General features: G+C 47.2%; 1 protein-coding gene across 1 annotated transcript in view; it reads left to right on the top strand.

Annotated features, from left to right (window-relative positions):
• The first annotated feature begins 5,101 nt into the window (after nt 1-5,101).
• Nucleotides 5,102-22,469, top strand: part of ZNF366 (zinc finger protein 366) — an 85,495-nt gene continuing 68,127 nt past the window's right edge. Inside the window, exon 1 of the mRNA XM_038765805.1 lies at nt 5,102-5,175. Coding sequence (XP_038621733.1) covers nt 5,119-5,175 — 57 coding nt within the window. The 5' untranslated portion in view covers nt 5,102-5,118. The remainder of the gene's footprint in view (nt 5,176-22,469) is intronic.

Genomic DNA, 22,469 nt, shown 5'->3' on the forward strand with positions numbered 1-22,469 from the left:
GCCAGGCACTGTACTAAACGCTTGGGTGGATATAAGCTAATTGGGTTGGACACAGTCCCTATCCCACATGAGACTCACCGTATCGATCCCCATTTTATAGATGAGGTAACTGAGGTTCAGAGAAGTGAAGTGACTTGCCCAAAGTCACACAGGACACAAGCGAGAAGCATCGTGGCTCAGTGAAAAGAGCCCGGGCTTTGGAGTCAGAGGTCATGGGTTTGAATCCCGACTCCGCCACATGTCTGCTGTGTGACCTTGGGCAAGTCACTTAACTGCTCTGAGCCTCAGTTACCTCATCTGTAAAATGGGGATTAAGACTGTGAGCCCCACATGGGACAACTTGATCACCTTGTATCTCCCCAGCGCTTAGAACAGTGCTCTGCATATAGAAAGCGCTTAACAAATGCCATTATTATTATTATTGTTGTTAAGCGGCAGCGGTGGGATTAGAACCCATGACCTTCTGACTCCCAGGTTCCTGCTCTATCCACTAGGCCATGCTGCTTTTTCAGATCAGACACAGTCCCTGTCTCACACAGAGTTCACTGTCAAAGCAAGGAGGGAGAACACGTGTTAAATTCTCATTTTACAGATGAGGTAACTGAGACCCGCAAAGTTAAGTGACTCGACTAAGCTCACACTTAGGTCTTCTGACATCCAGGTCCTTGCTCTTTCCTCTAGGTTAGCTGCTTCCCAATTCCAATCCCAAACCTTGAGGGGAGAAGTCACGGAAGATTTCACGGGCTTGATAAATTACACAAACCCTGTGCCTAGAGAAGGAGATAGAAGCAAGTCCCTTTGATTGTCAGGGACCCAAGTGTTCATTTCCTTTGTTTCCAGTCAAAATGTTTCCAATTCCAATCCCAAACCTTGAGGGGAGGGGTCCTGGAAAATTTCTCAGACTCGTAAAAATACACAAACCTAGTGCCTAGAGAAGGAGATAGAAGCAAGTCCCTTTGATTGTCAGGGACCCAAATGTTCATTTCCCTTGTCTCCAGTTAAAATGGAAATTAGAGTCTCCTCTGGGCTAGATAGTAAGCTCCCTGAGAGCACAGATCATGTCTGCTCATTCCACTGTATTCTCCCAAATGCAGAGTAGTAGTGCACAGGGTTGCTGCACAATAAATACTGTTGATTAATCCTGAAAACACCGGCAGACCCAGTTAGAGATTATTCCTATGACAGACTCAGAGAGCCCACGCTACCAGGGTGCCCATTCCTGGTTCTGCCTGCATTCAGACAGGAAGATAATTATCTGGAATACTGCAAGGAGGGGGAGATTTGAATGGACTTTCAATGGACTCCATCAGGGCATATTAATTTAATACTCCACAGAGTTCCAGGATATCCCTAATAAAATAAATACAGACAGGCTTAGGGCTGGGTCCTGAAGGCTCTTCTCTGGAAAGCATTGACGGATTGTGAGAAAATAGGCTTCCATCTGACTAATCCAGATCCCTCGTCTCCTGCCCTGACACGCTGCTCCCTTCACTTCCTGGACTCTCCCATGTCTTTTGGTTATTATCTTATGGTATTTGTTAAGCGCTTACAATGTGCCAGACACTGTCCTGAGTGCTGGGGTAGATGCAAGGTAATGAGATTGGACACAATCCAGGTCCCACAGGGGCCTCCCAATCTTAATCCCCATTTTACAGGTGAGGTAACTGAGGCCCCGAGAAGGGTAGTGACTTGCCCAAGGTCACACGGCAGACACGTGGTGGAACAGGGATTAGAACTCAGGTCCTGACTTCCAGGAGGTGCTCTAACCACTAGGCAATGCTGCTTCACGTGCAATGGCCTCTAAGAGCTGCATCTCCACCCAGTGCTGTTTTGGAATTTTAAGTTTCAGCTCAATGTCACCTGACCCAGGCAGTATCCCCCAAACTCCTGACTTTCCTGCCCTCTTCACTTTCAAGGGAAATGAGGTGGACTCCAGTCCTGATTTATTCCGTGGCCATGGACAAGGTTTAGGGTACCTCTGGACCTCGGTTTCCTCATCTACAAAATGGGGACGATTCCACCTGCCTCACCATATCCTACAAGCCTTCATGGAGGCCTAGACAGGTTAGGGGCATTGGTTTATCCTCCCTCCTCCTCTGGAAGGAAAATGCTCATTCATTCATTCAGTCGGATTTATTGAGCACTTACTGTGTGCAGAACACTGTACTAAGCACTTAGGAAAGTACAGCACAACAATAAACAAACACATTCCCTGCACACAGTGAGCTTACAGTCTGAAGCGGGGAGACAGAATCAATACAAATAAATAAATTACAGATATGTACATAAGTGCTTCAAGTCAGTGGATTCTCTGCTGGTCCCAGAGACCCCAACGGGTATCCTAAAAGGCAGTCAGACTTGGGGGAACCCACCCAACTCTTCAGGCAATACATAATGCCACAAACTCAAAAGGGTCTTTATCCTAAGCAACTTTTCACTCTATGTTTTCAGATGGAACGGCTTCCTTCCTACTCCTCCCCAACCCTCCTCCAATCTGCCATCACCAATTCTTCACGACTTCCCTATGTAAAAGCAGTGTGGCTCAGTGGAAAGAGCCCAGGCCTTGGAGTCAGACGTTATGGGTTCAAATCCCGGCTCTGCCAATTGTCAGCTGTGTGATTTTGGGCAAGTCACTTCACTTCTCTGGGCCTCAGTTCCCTCATCTGTAAAATGGGGATTAAGACTGTGAGCCCCCTGTGGGACAACCTGATCACCTTGTAACCTCCCCAGTGCTTAGAACAGTGCTTTGCACATAGTAAGTGCTTAATACATACCATTATTATTATTATTATTATTATTATTATTATTAAAAGGGGAAGGCCCACTGGGGCTGAGCCACCAGAGATGAATATTTCTAATAGCAATAAAAATAATAATTTTGTTATGTGCTAAGTGCTTAGTACGTGCCAAACAATGTACTAAGGGGAGACAAGATAATCAGGTTGGACCCAGTCCCCATCTCACATGGGGTTCACAGTCTAAGGGGGAGGGAGAACAGTATTAAATCCCTATTTTACAGATGAGGAACTTGAGGCCCAAAGCAGTTCAGTGACTTGCCCAAAGCCACGTAGCTAAGAGAAGCAGCGTGCCCTAGTGGATAATAATAACAATAATCGTATTTGTTAAGCACTTACTATGTGCCAAGCACTATTCTAAGCACTGGGGGGATACAAGGTAAACAGGTTGTCCCACGTGGGGCTCACAGTCTCAATCCCCATTTTACAGATGAGGTAACTAAGGCCCAGAGAAGTGAAGTGACTTGCCCAAAGTCACACAGCTGACAAGTGCAGGAGTCAGGATTAGAACCCATGACCTCTGACTCCCAAGCCTGTGTTCTTTCCACTGAGCCTAAGCTCTTTCCAAAACGCCACTCTGCTTAGCTTTCTAACCGAGGAACCACCTAGTGTGCCCCATAAGCGCTTAGTACAGTGTTTTGCACACAGTAAGTGCTCAATAAATACGCCTGAATGAATGAGGTGGAAAGATACTGCAGGAATCCTGAAAAATAGCAAGCTAACATGGCCGCAGCAGTTTCCAAGGATAATGTGCTACAGCAACGCATTGGCTCTGTCTATTCGGTGGTCACTTTGGCCATGAATGGGCTCTCCCTATAAAATCTTTGCAACCAATCGATCAATCAATCATTAGCAATTATCGGGCACTTATTGTGTCCCAAGCCCTGTACTGAGCGCTTACAACAACAGAGTTGGTAGACACTATCCATGTCCACACGAGCTTCCCATTTAGAAGAGGAGCATTTAGTCTCTGCGGGTACTTCGGAGCGCTCTGCACTCCTGCTCACCGTCTCAACTTCCGTGCTCCAGGTACCATCGGGAAGGCAGCTGGCAGGGATGAGAAAGGGCAAACCGCTAGAACGATTAGCAGCGTGGCCTAGTCGATAGAGCATGGGCTCGGGAGTCAGAAGGACCTGGGTTCCAATCCCAGCTCCGCCCACTGCCTCCTGTTTGACCTTGGGTAAGTCACTTCACTTCTCTGTACCTCAGTGACCTCATCTGTAAAACGGGGATTAAGACTGTGAGCCCCATGTGGGACAGGGACTCTGTCCAACTTTATTAGCTTGTCTCTACCCCAGAGCAGAGAATATTGCTCGACACATTGTAAGCACTTAACAAATACCATTATTCTTATTATTATCACCATCGTCGATATTTCTGCCTGGGTCCTCAATCAATTAATCAACAGGAGTTAGCGAGGGCCTACTCTGTAGTAAGCACTTGGGAGAGTACAATAGAGTCAGATGACGGATTCCTGCCCTCAAGGAGCCAAAAGACTGCCGAGTGAGACGGGGAAGCAAAATCAGCACAGGTACGAGGAGGAAGAGAATGAGAAAGTGCTTTAAAGAGTAGAGTACGTAAGTTGGTATGTACAATTGTGCTATGGGATGAGGTCATCCATAGTTCCCGATGGGAGATTCCAACATCCACATCATCATCACCATCGTCAAATAATAAAGGTTTTCAAAGCCTCCCTGGAAGCCTGGACCTACCCCCGACCCTGGATGACTGGACATCGTGACGGCTGCTTCCCCTCCCCTCCATCTCCAGAGGACTCCTTGCATGGAGTCAAAATGATGCCATCTGTTCCCCTCGGGCTGAGGGGCGCCTGCCAATCCATCAGTCAGCAGCATCTACCGCTACCCTGGGCAAAGCATTGTGCTACAGTTTCGGGAGAGGACAGTAGAAGCAGCAGGAGGTCAGCGGCGTCTGAGCCTCACCGTGCATCCGGGGAGTTGCTAGCCGCCTGCCTCGAGGCAGCGGTGCAGATCTGATTCTCAGGAATTCCTTTTGGGGTCCCCCCTCCCCCTCCCTTTAGCATTATGTTTAAGAGAAAACGAGATGTCTATCTGCTGTTTCCTTATTTTTTTTCAGGAAAGCAAAGGGTTGTTGACTTCCTCTCCCCTCCCTTCCTTCCTTCTTCCCGAAGGTACTCATCTGAGAAAAAGAGAACGAAGTAATTGTTCCTGTTCTCTTTCTTAAGTCATTCGAAACACTGTCCCTGCTAGATCTTTAAGTTCACTGCAATCTGTACCCAGGAGAGAGAGAGAGAGGGAGAGGGAGAGAGAGAAAGAAAAAGAGAGAGAGGGAAAGAGAGAATTGGATGAGAAAGCAGGTAAAGAGCGGGAGGCTACTGCAGCCATTCAGATCTCAGCACTTGGTAAGTTTCTCGTACAATCCATTTTTCTTCTATTTGTTATCGAACTAGAATGTCCCCTGAACTTCTTTACGGAGAGATGCTCTGACCGATGACACCCCTTAGTCAGAAAGTTCAAATAAGAATTTGAACTTATTTTTAATTTTGAAAAGAAACTGGTGTGGAGAAGCAGCGGGTTGGTAGCGATGGAAAGTGATCTTGTTCTGTGAAAAGGCGGTGGGCAGTATTAAATCTCCTGGAGTTTTGCATTGAGAAGTGGATGGGCTAGCTGGCCTGTCACTGGGAACTGTCACTTGGCTTCTTACCTCTCTCGGTGCTAAGGATTGAGAGAAGGGTCTGATCGCCAACTGGGTGCCACAGTTTGCCCGATGGGACCGGATGGCATTTGTCTGGTGCCTTCCCTCCTCCCGTGTCCAGCCCCCTCCCAGAAATGAGGAATAAGAGAAATGAGGGGAGGGAGTGGTACTTCTGGGGACTGAGAGAAGCTAGAACGGGATGGGGTGGGTGCGGGTTGAGAGTGTGTAATTGTCCCCTAGCATGTGGACGCTTGAGGCTGCACTACCAGCCAAGGGGCACTGTTTGTACAGATGACCTGGTTAACGGGATCCGAGTAGCGTGATCAAGAAGAAACATGCTGCTTACTCACTTAAAGCCATTCTCCTCCGTGACTTGGAGTTTCCAAGCACCAGATATAACCTAGCCGACCAGCCCAGTTTAAAAGTCCAGGCGGAAGACTGAAGGTCCGGGGGTTGTTCAGAGTTTGAGTCCTGTTCGGGAAGATGTCGTCAAGAGATCTTGATGGGATGTAGAGAAGAGGTGGTCCTCACTAAAGTTACCTGACATGATTATATGCTCTCGTGTACACTTATCAACTCAATGAAAAGCGAGCAAAGGGGCCTAGATCTCTATCTTGTCTATGTTAGTTTGGGGGGAAGTTATTGACTGGCAAAATCAATCAATTGATCAATGGTATTTACTGAGGGCTTACTATGTGCAGAACACTATATTAAGCACTCAGGAGAGTACAGTACAAAAGAATTAGCAGACACATTCCCTGTCCATGATCAGTTTACAGTCTAGAGGACTGTAAAAGTCACTTTGATGCCAGTGAAAAAGAAATTCTACAGTCCTTTGAGTTCACGAAGGCAGTCTAGGTCTGAAACAAAGTCTTCTAAGTACTGATGAAATTTTAAAATAGGGCTGTGGGATTTCTGGTCTGCATCTATCCGAGAATTTATTTGGTTTCTCTTCCTTTTTTCTTCATTCCCTTCTGTGGAGACTTTTTCTTAAGGGCTCAGTACAGTAAGCAATTGAAAGCGTCCTTAAGTTTGTGAACTCACCGATGCAAGGTATTAACACTTTTTTCTCAACCTAACCTTGGGATGGAACAAAAATTCGTGAAGATGGACTCCCCTTGGAATCTAGGCTTCAACGACACTTGTAAACAAAAGCCATGGGTGCGATCCTAGCTTCGCTCCTTTCGGTTTCATTTCTCTGATTAAATAATGCTGCTATTTGCCAGATAAAATTAAGCTAAATCATGAAAATCCCCAAATGCAGAGACTTGGAAGATAAAAAGCGTCAGTGTCAAACTTCTAGGGGTGATGAGTGAGGTCGCAGGGGCCATAACAGTATCAGTGACTCCACAGGATGGTAGGGTTACACAGAAGAGGATCCCGATCAAACCAATAGTCCTGAATCTCAGCTTTGTCATCATTCTCACTCCGTGGTCCCTAATTAATGTGCCAAGCATGACCATTTAAGGTTTTTTTTTGGTTTTTAAAATGGTATTTGTTAAGCACTTACTACGTGCCAGGCACTGTACTAAGTGCAGGGCTAGATGCAAGCTAATCTCTTAATCAATCAATCAATCAATCGTATTTATTGAGTGCTTACTGTGTGCAGACCACTGTACTAAGCGCTTGGGAAGTACAAGTACAAGTCTTAACCCACATGGGGCTCACGGTCTTAAAACCCATTTTACAGATGAGGTAACTGAGGCACAGAGATGTAAAGTGACTTGCCCAAGGTCACACAGCAGACAAGTGGAGGAACTGGGATTAGAACCTAGGTCCTTCTGACTCCCAAGCCTGTGCTCTATCCACCAGGCCATGTTGCCTCTCTCTAAAGTTTCCCTATGTTAAATATTTTCATTTGATGCATGACACTCCTCAGGTGAGAGTATCTGTCTTTGGAGTAAAAATTCCCTAAAAATCTATGGAGAAAACATAGCCAGAATTTGGATGTAGCCTGGCGCCTGGTCCTCACATCTCTGTCCTACAATCTGAATGTCTCCAACTCTAAGGAACGGGAGAATTGGATGGCAGGTTGGAAGCTCTGGAAATGGAGAGGATTTCTCTCTGATTCCAGACACTCTGTCCCGGAGTCGGGGCTGGAACTTTAGTCTGGAATCACCCATGGTTGGACACAAGCTAGGAAGGATTAATTAACCTCTGTCAAATGGATCCTGAGGCAGCCTGGGCACTGTTATCCACATGTAAAATGTAGGCCGACAGTACGAATGTGAAAACATCTGGGGCTTCTACCTAATACCAACGAAAGCTGGGATATATATGAGATCTGAGACATTTAATGCTTTTCATCGTGCATACTTTACTGCACTTTTTGAAATGCACATACATACTTTCAAACTCAATTTAGAGTCCACAATTATCAACTGGTCTGTTGGTGCGCAAATGTACTACACATTATATATTGAACACAAATGGGGGAGAGACTTTTGGTACTGCAAATCTTTGTGATTGAGCGGGCGGCAGGTCACATTTCAAATACTGATGCTCGAGGGCCATTTATATTTAGAAAAACTAAACGTTCTCTCAGAAATGAACTGTACTGTGGTGTGGGGTGGAGATTAGCCATGGAGTAAAGGTTGCCTGAAAATGAAATCTTTCAAGTTTGGAGAATGTGGTGAGAAACTGTTAAATTCTATTTCAGGATCTTGAGTCTCTCCCCTTAGTTCTCCCCTCATCGCCCCGCACAGTTCACTTCCCCATCCTCCCCAGCTCTGAGTTTTTGGCAACCTTTCCTCTGGCGAAAGGGGGCTCAAATGCAGTTTTCTCTGAAGCCCTTCCACTCTGTTCTGACTCAGCCAGAAAGAATAGTTGAAGAGGGATTTGGCCTCTCCCCTGAGGCCCCGAACATTCACCGACTAACCCTCAGCCTCCAGCCACCTCGTTAAGGGGGAGAAGAGATAGAGGGAGAAAGACAGAGACAAAGAGAGAGAGAGATTACAGACTTGAACTCTGACCTCACCACATTCTGATAGGGGGAGGAAGGGAAAGGGGGTGTCCAGCTTCCGTTTCTCTTGCCACCACTGTCAGTCATGTTGATTCATTTGTCAGGTTCGGTAAAAACCTCAACCTGGGCCTGATTCTCACCTGACCAGAGCCACTTTCATTGTCCTGGAAACCTTCGGCTGCCCTTTGGTTTGGACAGATCTCCCTCTCTCAGTGCTTGTGCTTATCTGTCTATTCGTGGGAACCCTCAGTTTAATGCCTTCTGATTCCACTGATGTCCTGTGGGGAGTCAGGCCCATTGCTTTGCAGGTGTAATGCTGTGTTCTTTGCGTGTGCTAGATCCTGGGAAATCTAAAGAAGGGAGTCTCTTTTTCTTTCAGCAAAACATGTGTGAGGCACAGATTGAACTTTCACTGGATTTACACCACCTCCATTGAAACTTTAGGTGGGTTGGGGGAAGACCCCCAAGTGGAAAGGCCGGCAGGAGGGGTGTGGGGCTAGAAAGAGGGGGACTGAGGGAGAGGAAGAAAAGGCCTTCCCAGATTGAGCCCCCTTTTTCCTCTCCCCGTCCCCATCCCCCCCACCTCCTTACCCTCCCCACAGCACCTGAATATGTTTGTACAGATTTATTACTCTATTTATTTTACTTGTACATATTTACTATTCTACTTACTTTGTTAATGATGTGCATCTAGCTTTACTTCTATTTATTCTGATGCCTTGACACCTGTCCACATGTTTTGTTTTGTTGTCTGTCTCCCCCTTCTAGACTGTGAGCCCGTTGTTGGGTAGGGACCATCTCTATATGTTGCCAACTTGTATTTCCCAAGCACAGTAAGTGCTCAATAAATATGACTGAATGAATGAATGAATGAAGATGGAGAAAGGAGAAAGAAGACAGGGAGGGGATGGGGTAAAAGGAGAGAAAACAGGAAAAAGAGTAGGGAGAGAGGTGATGAGGGAGGGAGGGAGAGAGAGAGAGAGAGAGAGAGAGAAATAGGCAGCTGAACAGGTTATTTTGAGGAGAGGTAGCAACAGCAGCAGCAGGGTCCAGAGAGGACACAATTAGCTGGGGCCCTTGCCAACCTCACCACCACTGCCCAACTCTATGCAGAGATGAGGACTGCCCAGGCAGTTGTTCTGGATCAACAGAGCCTCCCTGGACCGGTTTATGACTGGGAGCCCCTTCCAGCTGTCAATCGACCCATAGTTCTTATGAAGCATCGACTTTGGGTGCAGAGCACTGTACAAAGCACTTTGAAGAGTTCAAAGGCTAGTAGGCATAATTCCTGCCCTGAAAGAACCGACACTCTAGGGCCAGAAATTCCCATGCCTGGCCCCAGGATGGGCTAAAATGGCTGCACTGCCCCTGGGCCAAGGAGGAGGTGGAGCTAGCTAGTTGTCCGCTCTTTCTCCTCCTCGCCCTCCTCCTCCTCACCAGTATGGTGCTGGTTGTTGCGCCTCTGGACCCAGAGCTGGGGTCTGGGCCCTGCTTCCCTCGTCTAAAGTGGAATCCTACTGGGCCCTGGCCTGGGCCTTCCAGGCGGCAGGCCAGAACCCTTCAGGACATCCTGTCACATTAGCCCCCGCCTGTTGACAGGAGCGCTTGAGGAAACACACCCGGGTTACCCTGGCCAGCGTGGTCTCTGCCAGGGGGACACAAATTCCCTCCCCCCACTCCTCAGCCAGCTAAGAAAAAAGGGCTGCATTTCACAACGCCGCCTTCCCAAGCCCTTGTTAAGGTTTTCTGCTGAGAAACGATCATGAGCTCTTCCTAAGGGATTTCATTTAGAAAAAGAGGACTTGTTCATCTGTTTCCAGCCCCCCGTTGGCCCAGTCGTTCTTGATGTCTCCTTGCATGCTTTATAAGCACGCATTGGAACGTAAATATATCACTGATCTGAAAGGAAGAAGCAAAGGGCTCTAAGGCATTTCCTTGCCAGCATTGTAGGAAAGGTAAATCCATTCTGTTCACTCACGGCAAAATAGCCAGTTACCAAACCTTCTTGATACACTACCTTCTGTGCCACTCTTGCACTTGAATTTACACCCTCTATTGACCCCTCCGTCAGCCCCACAGCACTCATATCCCTAACCAAAATTTATTTATTTATTTATATTAATGTCTTTCTCCCCCTCTAGACTGTAACCTTGTCGTGGGCAGGGAACACGTCTATCAACTCTGTTACAGTGTACTCTCCGAAGCGCTTAGTAGAGAAGCAGCATGGCTCAGTGGAAAGCGCATGGGCTCTGGAGTCAGAGGTCATGGCTTCAAATCCCGGCTCCGCCAGTTGTCAGCTGTGTGACTTTGGGCAAGTCACTTAACTTCTCTGGGCCTCAGTTCCCTCATCTGTAAAATGGGGATTAAGACCGTGAGCCCCACGTGGGACAACCTGATCACCTTGTATCTCCCCAGTGCTTAGAACAGAGCTTGGCACATAGTAAGCGCTTAACAAATACCATCATCATTATTATTATTACAGTGCTTGGCACACAGTAAGCACTCAATAAATGTGATTGATACGAACTCATTAACGGCCCATGCACTAAAGCAATGCAGACAGAATTGACTAAACTCCTAAGAGCAACCATTGCACAAGGAGATTCTGAACAAATGGGCAGATGATAAAAAAGGATTAAGACTGTTTGAAAGAGGAGGCCAATAAGGAGCCTTCCTCCAGCTCACCTCTGGAGAACAGCAATATCTAGCAGGCAAGTGGGAAAGAAGGGTGATCTCTAGTCCGCGAGCTCACTGTGGGCAAGGAATGGGTCTACCAAGTCTGTTATACTGTACTCTCCCAAGCGCTTAGTACAGTGCTTTGCATGCATCAAGGGAGCAGTAAATACGAATGATTGATTGATTGACTGATTGACTGACTGACTGATTCCACAGTGGGCTGGAAATACCTTTTCTTATTTGCCAGGCTGATTTAGGGGAAGTTTCAAGGTGCACCCAAGGGCGCAGGGAACAAATCTGAAGGGGAAGGGATGTTGCTTGGGGATGAATTTACACATGCTGTGGGATGAATTTGTTAGGGAAGCCCGATTCCTTGCTTTTTGTTTTTTAATAGTATTTGTTAAGCACTTGTTAGGTACCATACTAAGCGCTCGGATAGATACCAGCTAATCAGTTTGGACACGGTGCACGTCCACGTGAGCCTCAGTTACAGATAGAGTAACTGAGGCACAGAGAAGTGAAGTAACATCCCCAGTGTCACACAGCAGAGAAGTGGAGAAGCCGGGATTAGAACCCAGGTCCTTCTGACTCTCAGACCCCTGCTCTATCCACTAGGCCACCCTGCTTCTCCAATGAAATTTGCCTCTTGAAAATTGTGCTGTGCCTAATCCCCCTCCTTTTGTTCCGTGAGACAAGCAAGACAGAGCTGAAATCTAAAATGAGCTAGAAAAGTCTCACAGCAACCTAACAACATTCCTGGCGAGTCTGAAGAGCTAAATATAAAAGTTAAGTACCGGAGCTGGGATCTGAGATGATAATTATGCAGGACGATAAACACTGAAATCAGAGTGAATTCAGTCAGTGTGGAGATTCATATTGTTTGTGCAAACCTGACTTTCCAGAGTCTTCCCTTCCTCACACGAGCGGGGGCCCCTCGCTCTGTCAGTCGCCGTTGACGTGCAAAGGCAATTAGAACCACCAACGTCCTTCGGCAGCAATTTGGGACTCCCAGTAATACTCTCTGCTTCCTGTGTCTGCTTCCTCTGCCCTTTGTCCTTTTCCTAGGCCAATTAGCGCTCGCCCCCATCCCGAGCCAGGAGCACTCTCCAGGATGGTGCTTCCAACGGGACACATCGGGTGATTGCCTCCCAGTAAGGATTTCTGGACAGTAAATATAGGAGAGACAAGCTAGTACTGCCAGCTCTTTTAAGGCCAGGTTTATTTAGGAGTCAGACTACAATAATAAAAGATAATGGCATTTGTTAAGGGCTTACTATTGGTCAAGCACTGTACTAAGCTCTGGGGAAGATAGAGGATAATCAGGTCGTACACAGTCTGTCCCACGTGAGGCTCTCAGTCCAGGGGAGGGAGAACAGGTATTTTATCCCCATTCTACAGAGGAGGAAACTGAGGCACAGGGAAGTTAAGTGACTTGCATAAGGTCACATGGCAGACAAGTGGTGGAGCTCCCAGGCCTGCGCTCCTTCCGCTAGGTCACACTGCTTCCCAAGTGTCCTCCGCTATATCTTTACTTGAAAAAAAAAATGAAGCCAGGGAGGAATCAAGGAGCTACGATCTTCCTTACCTTTGCCAGTTAAAGAGGAGAATGTTCTCTTGTGGCGTTATCTAACCGATGTTTTAAACATTCCTAAGTGCTGAAATTACACCTATTGGGAAAACATAAAGTCACTTACTGGGGTCCTGAATTACTCCCTCTCCTTTCCACAGGACTCACGAAGGGACTACTTCTACCCTAAGCCTCGAGTGTTAGGTTTCACTGATGCATAGATGTCCCTAGCATCTTCTGATGGACAGCCTAGACTGTTAGTTCATCATGGCCAGGGACTGTACCTACCACCTCTGGTGGACTTTACTCTCCCAAGCACTTAGTACAGTGCTCTTCACACAGCAAGCGCTGAAAAAATACCATTGATGACGAACTTAACTAACTTGACTCAAGCTCTCCATATTTTTTTTTTTACTAATCTCCCATCTTCTCAACGTATTTCACTCCTTACTTCATCCCCTGTTCACTTGAGGCCTCACCACCTTGAGTCCTCCCTTCCCCCAACCCCAGCACAGACGTACAAATTTTTAAGCTCTTTTGCATCCCCCCCAACCTGTAACATTTTAGCATCTGCCATCCCCCTACCCGTTAGATATTAAGCTCCTTGAGGGTAGGGATCACACCTATCATTTCTAATGCAAGCATTGTTCTGCACAGAGTAAGTGTTCAAGAAATACCACTGATCGGTTAAACTCACATAATAATAATAATAATAATTGTGGTATTTGTCAAGTGCTTACTATGTGCCAGGCACCATAATAAGTGCTGGGGTGGAAACAAGCAAATCAGGTTGGACACAGTCCCTGCCCCATGTGGGGCTCACAATCTCAATCCACATTTTACAGCTGAGGAAACTGAGGCACAAAGAAGTAAAGTGACTTGCCCAAGGCCACACAGCAGACAAGTGGCAGAGCTGGGATTAGAACCCATGACCTTCTGATTCCCAGGCCCGTGATCTATCCACTATTCATTCATTCATTCAATCGTATTTATTGAACGCTTACTGTGTGCAGAGCACTGTACTAAGCGCTTGGGAAGTACAAGTTGGACTATGCCATGCTGCTGCTCTGTCTGTGTAGAAGAGAGAAGGAAGAGGAGAATGGGGCTGGCAGACAGGGAGACAAAAAACAACCGCGAATTCATTAGCTCTTCCTTCTGTGAGCAGGACAGTGGCTCCTCGATAGTGGGGCAGAGGGATCTTCTCCTCTGCTCTTTTAGACTGTGAGCCCACTGTTGGGTAGGGACTGTCTCTATATGTTGCCAAGTTGTACTTCCCAAGCGCTTAGTACAGTGCTCTGCACACAGTACGCGCTCAATAAATACGATTGATTGATTGATTGCTCTGGCTCCGGCAGGGATGACGAAGGTGTTGGGGAGGGGAGGGAGGAAGGGAGGAGGGGGTTCCTGCTACATATTATGTGGGAGGTGGTCAGAGCTGGTTCCACCACCCAGGAGAGTGACTTCCCCACGTGTTCCCCCTGGAGCCGAGACCACCTCTCAGAGTGCCAACTTGACAGTCACTGACTGAGTTCTCACAGGGTACAGGGGTCAAGCACCGGACACACTGCACGGAGATCTTTTCAACACCCTCCAGCCTGAGTTACTGGAGCCCCTTGCTCCAGGGAGGGAGAGAGGAGAGGCTTATGGACTCTCAAGAGAGAGCTAAAATCACCCTTATAGGGACACAGAAATCTCTAAGAAGAATTAACCCCATTAAAGTAAACAGCTAACTAGACCAAACAAACAACAGGCTCCTTTAGAAAAGCCAAAACTACATTAGTGACTTCAGTAGCTTAGGCTGAGTATCACCAAGCGTTCTAAAGGGCCATAAGAAGTACCACGTACTCAGCTGGCATTCTCTGAATGGAACCAAGTGGACCCAAGTACCAACTACGGTTCTGTGAAATTACCACTAGTGGCATCAACAGTAATAATAATGATGATAATTGTTCAGCGCTTACTATGTGCCAAGCACTAGGGGAGAAACAAGATAATCAGGTCAGACACAGTCCCTGTCCCACGTGGAGCTCACACTCTAAGTAGGAGGGATTCGGATTAAATCCCTATTTTACAGATGAGGAAACTGAGGCACAGGGAACTTAAGGCACAAGCGGGCTAGCCTGCACAATGTCACTAAAATCTGTCCTTTTCGCTCCATCCAAACTGCTACTATGTTAACTGCTCCCATGTTAATCCAAGCACTTATCCTAACCCGCCTTGACTACTGTATCAGCCTCCTTGTTGGCCTCCCCGCCTCTCCCCACTCCAGACCATACTTCACTCTGCTGGCCAGATCTTTTTTCTACAAAAACGTTCAGCCTGTATTTTCCTACTCCTCAAGAACCTCCAATGGTTGCCCATTCACCTCCACATCAAACAGAAACTCCTTACCATTGACTTTAAAGCAGTCAATCACCTTGCCCCCGCCTTTCTCACTTCGCTACGCTACTATTACGACCCAGCCCGCACACTTCGCTCCTCTAATGCCAATCTACTCTCTCTACCCCGATATCGTCTACCTCACTACCAGTCTCTCGCCCACTTCATGCCTCTGGCCTGGAACATTTACCCTTTTCAATCCTTCTGACAATTCCTCTCCCCTCCTTCAGAGCTTTATTGAAGGCACATCTCCATGAGACCTTCCCTAAGCCCTCAATTCCTCTCTTCCCACTCTCTTCTTCATCATGCTGACTTATTCCCTACTTCCCAAGTGCTTAGTACAGTGCTCTGCACACAGTAAGTGCTCAATAAATACGATTGATTGATTGGCCACCGCCCGCTCCTTCCCCCGGCCCACCCAGCACTTGCGTACATATCTGTAATTTATTTATTTATACTACTGTCTCCCCCTCAAGACTGTAAGCTCATTGTGTGCAGGGAATGTGCTGGGCTATTGTTGTACTGTACTCTCCCAAGTGCTTCAAACAGTGCTCCACACACAGTAAGCACTCAATAAATACAACTGATTGATTAATTGATATTACCATAGAAGCCTGGGTTGGATGGCACACAAGCAGGGCACTGGAGAGGGCGGTGGCATGGACAGTAGGCCAGTTAATCGATACTACTGACTGAGAATCTAGTGTGTGCAGAGCGCTGTACTAGGTGCTTGGCAGAGGACAAGAGAATCGGTCAACACAATCCCTGACCCCAAGGAGCTGACAATCTAGTGGGAGAGATGGACAGTAAAGTAAATTACAGCTAAGAGGAAGTAACAGAGTACAAAAGCCATGAACCCGAGTGCTCTTGACTCCCCTGATCCCATCAGTGGGAGTGTTTCCTAGTGGCTAGAGCACGGGACTGGGCATCAGAAGGACCTGGGTTTTAATCCTGGCTCTGCCACCTGTCTGCTGTGTGACCTTGGGCAAGTCACTTCACTTCTCTGTGTCTGGGTTACCTCATCTGTAAAATGGGGATCAATCAATAATTCATTCATTCAATTGAATTGACCGAGCACTTACTGTGTGCGGAGCACGGTACTAAGTGCTTGGGAAAGTACAATACAGCAATAAAGAGAGACAATCCCTGCCCACAACGAGCTCACAGTCTAGATGTGGGGAGATTAAGACTGTGCACCCCATGTGGGAAGGGGACTGTGTCCAACCTGATTAGCTTGTATCTACCCCGGAGCCTGGAACAGGGCTTGACATATAGTAAGCGATTAACAAATCCTATCATTATTGTCATTATTATTTTGAGGTGGGGAGATGAAGGACTGTTCAGGAAAGGCCTTCTGGAGAAGGTGGGATTTCAGGAGGGCTCTGAAAATGCAGACAACAGCGTGGAGGCAATCAATCAATCAGGCAACCAATGGTATTTACTGAGTGCTTACTGTGTGCAGAGTATTGTACTAAATGTTTGGGAGACTCATACAATGAGATCCTGGCCCACGAGGTGCTTACAGTCTACAGGAGCACGCTAGGTGGGGGGGGTTCGAGTGGACATCTGTATGACGCCAATATGCTGTGCCCCACGTTGGCCCCCAAGGAACGTAATGATGCCGGGTGGTCGGGAGGAAGCGGCATGTCTTCCCCGCACTGGAGCGGCTTAGAGGTCTGAAGCCGGAGCCGGTAAACATTCCAGCTTCAGAAGGGTTGGTTGTTGGGCCTTGTGTTGGAGAGTCACCACCCAGGAGGATCAGAAGCCGGTGAACGTGGGCACCACTTCTGGGCTGTCCATGGCAGAGGGATGCTGGGTGCTTTAAAAATGAGGCACCGGTGTCATATCCACATTAGACGGGGAGCAGACCAGCTGGAAACCAGACCGTCTGATGCAGAACTGGACAACTGGCCACACTAGCTGCACAGCACATTCTCTTCTTCCTCCTAATGGTAATTTATTTTGTGTCTGCTCCCCTCTTGGATCGGAACTCCTTGGGGGCAGGGAACATATTCTTTTCTTCTGTTGTACTCTTCCAGGTGCTTAGTAAAGTGCTTTGCCTTGAGTAAGTACTCAATAAATATGATTGATTGATTCATTCAATCGTATTTATTGAGCGCTTACTGTGTGCAGAGCACTGTACTAAGCGCTTGGGAAGTACAAGTTGGCAACATATAGAGACAGTCCCTACCCAACAACAGGCTCACAGTCTAGAAGGGGATTGATTGACTGTCACTGATAATAATAATAATGGTACTTAAGGGCTCACTATGTGCCAGGCAATGTACTAAGTGCTAAGATAGATACAAGACAATCAGTTTGGACACAATCCATGTCCCAAATGGGGCTCACCTTCTAGTCCCCATTTTTTAGATGAGGGAACTGAGGCTCAGAGAAGTGAAGTGACCCGCCCGAGGCACACAGCGGACATGTGGCAGTTCCGGGATTAGAACCCTGGTCCTTCTCACTCCCACACCCATGCTCTATCCACTATCCACAGTCAATGCTGAGATCTCCCTGCAGAGGATTTGTGACTCAACCTGGCCTCTTGTCGCTCATTCACTGGGGGCAGCTGAATCCGGTGACAGGGCTGTGGCCACGAAAGGCAGGAGCAGGCCCAAATCATTTCTTCTGGACCTAGTGGGGCTGAGGGAAATGCCTTTCCCTACTCCCTGGGCCGAGGGGGAGATTCGGAGCTGAAAATATGAAAAACGCAGGCTGTAAAGCAGAGAAATGATCCTGCCACTCAGTGCGTTTGAGCCAGTTAAGTTCAACAATGTGGTTTAATCTGCATGATAAATGGGCCTTAAATTATTCCTGGATCCAAATATTATGAAATATTAAAATTAGGAATGTTGCCTCTGGGCTATCTGCCACTGATTTCAAGCCTGCTGTCCGGGATGGAAGAGTGAGGTCCGTTCCTGGCTAAGAGGTGGCTCCGACATGCCCTGTTCTCAGCCCCCCCAATCCTCCCCAGTCAGGGCGGGCAGGTGACCCTTACTCTAAATCCAGAAAAACTCCAGCTTGCAGGCAGGGCAAACAGGCCCTGAGGGCCAAATTTGTAGCTCTTGCCTCCATCCTCAGGAGAGAGGCTGCAGTTCCAACTCCCTTGGGGGGCCAGTGCTCTGATCTGGACCAATCCATCAGTCAGTCCCTCGGGCCATCCATCAGTCATTCGGTCAGTCCTCCCCCCCAGTGTCAATCGACAAGTATTCGCCCTGCTTCCCAGGGTGAGGAGCGCACGCTTGGTCTCTGGGTTCAGGCGGAGAGCCAGAACCACTGCTCTGACTCGAGACGGAGAGGCTGGTGCCTACACTACAAATCTAAGAAGAAGAAAGAGCTAAGCGGGGACCGTCACTGTTGCGGGGGAGTTTTAGGGCTCACTGGCTCTTCTGTTCCAGGATTCTGCTCTCAGACCTTCACTGTTAGCTGCTTAAATAAGGCAGTAGATCTGGGAATAACTGCATATTTTTAGGCCTCGTTCTATTTTGTGTTACTTTTCCAAAGTCTGCTTCTATGTTCAAAAAAGCCTAACTCCAAGGATGAAACAAACGAAATAAGCACACGTTCCTTGGCTGGATTTAAATCCAGAATTCAGTGTTCTTCTGGGGGAGAGGGAGGGATCACTAATGGTCTCACGGGTAGTAGGTCGGCTTCCCCAGGCTGTACAGTGCACTGTACTATGTGCTTGGGAGAGGACAATATAACAGAGTTGACAGAAACGTTCCTTGCCCACAGTAAGCTTACAGTCTAGTGGTCTGCTCAGTTGATTAATGGAGAACAGTGCTTTGCACATAGTAAGAGCTTAATAAATGCCATTTAAAAAATAACGACAACACGGTGTACAGAAAATGGAGGTTGTTACTTGGACCCTCTTGAGGCTGTAACTCTTAAAGAGGGATGGGGGTTCCAAAAGAAGAATTAAAAGTCCCTTCAGGTGACCTTCCTTGCTTGGGAGATGCCAAAGAGCCCTCAAGGAGAGGTCACTGGTCTGAGTTCTGCTCCTGCTTTTACCATTGACTTGTTCTATGCTTCTGTTTAAATCAGCTCCAGACGCCAGTAGTAGTTGTTAATGATATTTGTTAAGTACTTACTATGTGCCAGGCAACATACTAAGTCCTAAGGAACATACAAGATAATCAAGTTGGACACAATCCATGTCCCAAATGGGGCCTACCTTCTTAATCCCCATTTTACAGATGAGGTAACTGAAGCCCAGAGAAGTGAAGTGACTTGTCCTAGGTCACACAGCAGACAAATGGTGGAGCTGGGATTGGAACCCAGGTCCCAGGGCCTTCTGACTTCCAGCACCATTCTGTATGCACCAGACCACGCTGTTTCTCTGTTAGTAGTACCAATAATAATGTTTATTAAGTGCTAACTGTGTGCACAGCACCATACTGAGCAATGGGAAAGAATACACAGGTGAGGATTAGCTAGGATCCCTAGCCCTGAAGAGGCTCATATTCTAAGAGGGGTGTTTAGTGTTTTCACCTGTAAAATGGGGATTTCAGATTGATCTGAAATCAAGGCTACTTTGGCTCATCCATATGGAAAAGTATTGGCTGGGAGTGTAAGGGACGGGATTCTCAGGCCTAAAATCCAAACACAATTCCGTGGACTGATCTAGCCCCTTCCCTCTGCAAACTTTGAGCTGTCTACCTTAGGCCTAATACATGGGTGCCCTTCCTTGCTCCAGGTTAACGTTCAATTAAGGCTTGAAGTTCTTATCTCCCTATTAGACCATAAACTCCTTAAGAGCAGGGATTGGGTCTACCAACTGCACTGTAATCTCCCAAGGGCTTAGTATTGTGAAGTAAGCACTCAACAAATACCACTGATTGAGCAGTTGATTTCTTAGTGATAGATCTGGATTAATGTGATCAGGTATCCCACCCTGGATGGTCCTGACTTTCCCGTAGTCTGAAAGCAATTAGTCAATCAGTACTATTTTTCAATCAGGGGAAGTGAGTATTTCGCCAAGCCAAGCAGGGCTTTTATGGGACAGAAACTGCCAGGAACTTTACATGAGCTTGAAACGGTTACTCTCTGGGGAGTGTGAAAGGTGGAGGCAGAGGTAACAGAGAAGATTACGCTCACGTTAACAGGTACACATTTATGTCCCCCTGGCTTTCTGAGGCAGTTTCAAGGGGGTGGTCCTGCTCAGACATATGCAGTTTAAATACAAAGATCTCAGTTCCCCTTCACCCCACCTGGTTACTGGTTTACACAATTTGGGGCAGCTTCAGTAGCACCTCAAAAATCCCCTCAATGCATTCATCTGTTGGGGCAGCTTCGCTAGCACCTCGAAGTCCTCTCAAAGCATTTTCAAAATTCATCTGTTGATCAATCAAGGCCTCCTATTCTAGCCCAATTTTCCTGTGCTCATCATCTAAAAAGCAGCTCTTTGAAAGCCCTGAGTGGGGACGTTTCTTCTTCCCAAAGTGAAGCTTTTGGAAGGTGACCGATTGATGGAAGTTGCTGAACCAGAGGAGCTGGATGGGGAGGGGGACATGGAAAGGGGGTGGCAGTGAGGAGGGGGAGGCAGAACTAGAAGGTGAGGGAGAGGAGGAAGGAGGCTGCATCCTAGAATCCAATCCAAGGCAGGTAATGGAAAAAAATCGGAGTGATTTCACTCTTCAACCCAGTTGTTAAGCAACCATATTTTTCTATGGTGCCTTTTTCACTCATTTTTCTGCAGGGAGCACAGTCTCAGACAAAATATCTGAGCTTGCCAAGAGTCAGCTCCAAAATATGAACTGTGCTGTCAGTTTCCCTAAGGGGATGGGGAGGTTTGGGAAATACTCAGAAGGCAGAGAGTAACCTAAGCCCTGAGACTGATGAAATGAAACAGCTGTTGAAAATTAAGCTAAGTAAGCCCTCTATAGACGTTTGTCAACATTTGGTGGAGCTGTGGAAATACTGTGAAAAAAGAAATCTCTCAGCCTGACCTGAGCCTACAATGGTGAAAGGAAACAGCAGGTAGTAGCAGAGAAAGGTTCTTAATGAAGAAAACATATACCCTTAGGTAGAGAAGAGGTGAAAATTCTACATTATGTCAGTTCCTTGGAGAAAAAAATGGTCTCCAAATCTTTTCTCTCAGGTATGAAGTCTGGCTCTATCAGATGGCCACTGTTTCTAGACTGTGAGCCCACTGTTGGGTAGGGACTGTCTCTATATGTTGCCAACTTGTACTTCCCAAGCACTTAATATAGTGCTCTGCACACAGTTAGTGCTCAATAAATACGATTGATTGATTGATTGGATGGAGCACGGGCCTCGGAGCTCTGCCACTTGTCTGCTGTGTGGTCTTGGGCAAACTGCTTGATGTCTCTGTGCCTCAGTTACCTAGGAGGCAAGGACGGTGGTGAATCTAACACGCTAAGAAAGCCTGACCCATTTCTTTGCACGTGGTACTGAATGCCAGTCCCCTAAAAGACTGATTTGGGTCCTCTTCAGATAGGGCCTGGGGGCTTCCACAAAGAATTTGAAGGCAAACCATGGGAGTGAAGGTCTAAATTATTTCATTGCCTTTATCGCCTTTCCTTATCTCCAGAACAACCTGCAAAACTAATCAGATGATAGCCAAAAGAGAAACAACTCAATATGCTCAGTAACAATGAGAATGGATTACATCTGTTAGATCCATGAGAGAGAGAAGAAGAAAGATGGATTTAAAACTCCCTTATGAAACTCCCTCCCCCGTGCTTGTTGAAACAGATGGGAAAGCCTGCTTTAATCCAGAGAGGTGTGTGGTTAGCACTGCGATGGCATCTAACCCCACACATCAAAACTCACCCCAATTTAGTTGTCTCTAGTGACATGAGATGGGTCGGGTCTTTCCCTCCTGCCGCCCGTGGACATGGGGTTAAAGGTCAAGAAGAAAAAGAGCAGACTGTACCAAAGTTCCTGTGGAAATCCAGTAAGCACGTGGAATTGGCTTCCCCAGGAAGCTGTGCCTGTGGAGTCTTGCAGTAAATTCAACATGTAAGAGAGAAGCAGCACGGCCTACTGGAAAGAGCACAGGCATGGGAGCCAGAGGACTTGGCTTCCAATCCCAGCTCCACTTTTTGACTGCTGTGTGACCTTGGGCAAGTCGCTTAACTCCTCTGGGCCTCAGTTACCCCATTTGTAAAATGGGAATTAAGACTGTGAGCCCTATGTGCGGCAGGGACGATGTCCAATCTGGCTATCTTGTATCTACTCTTGCGCTTAGTATAGTATCTGGCACACAGTAACGAATACCATAAAAACAAACAAAAAAACCCCAAAACGTGGGTTTGAATACATTTTTGCCCGAGGGAGTCACGACAGATTATTAGAAGGAAAAGTTCGGGATTTTAGAAGGTACATCCCATACTATAGGTTGGTTGCCCAGGTACGACTGAGAGGCAGGAGGCTGAGGTTTTGATCCCAC

The sequence above is a fragment of the Tachyglossus aculeatus genome, chromosome 23 (genome assembly GCF_015852505.1).
Source record: "Tachyglossus aculeatus isolate mTacAcu1 chromosome 23, mTacAcu1.pri, whole genome shotgun sequence".
Lineage (NCBI taxonomy): Eukaryota > Metazoa > Chordata > Mammalia > Monotremata > Tachyglossidae > Tachyglossus > Tachyglossus aculeatus.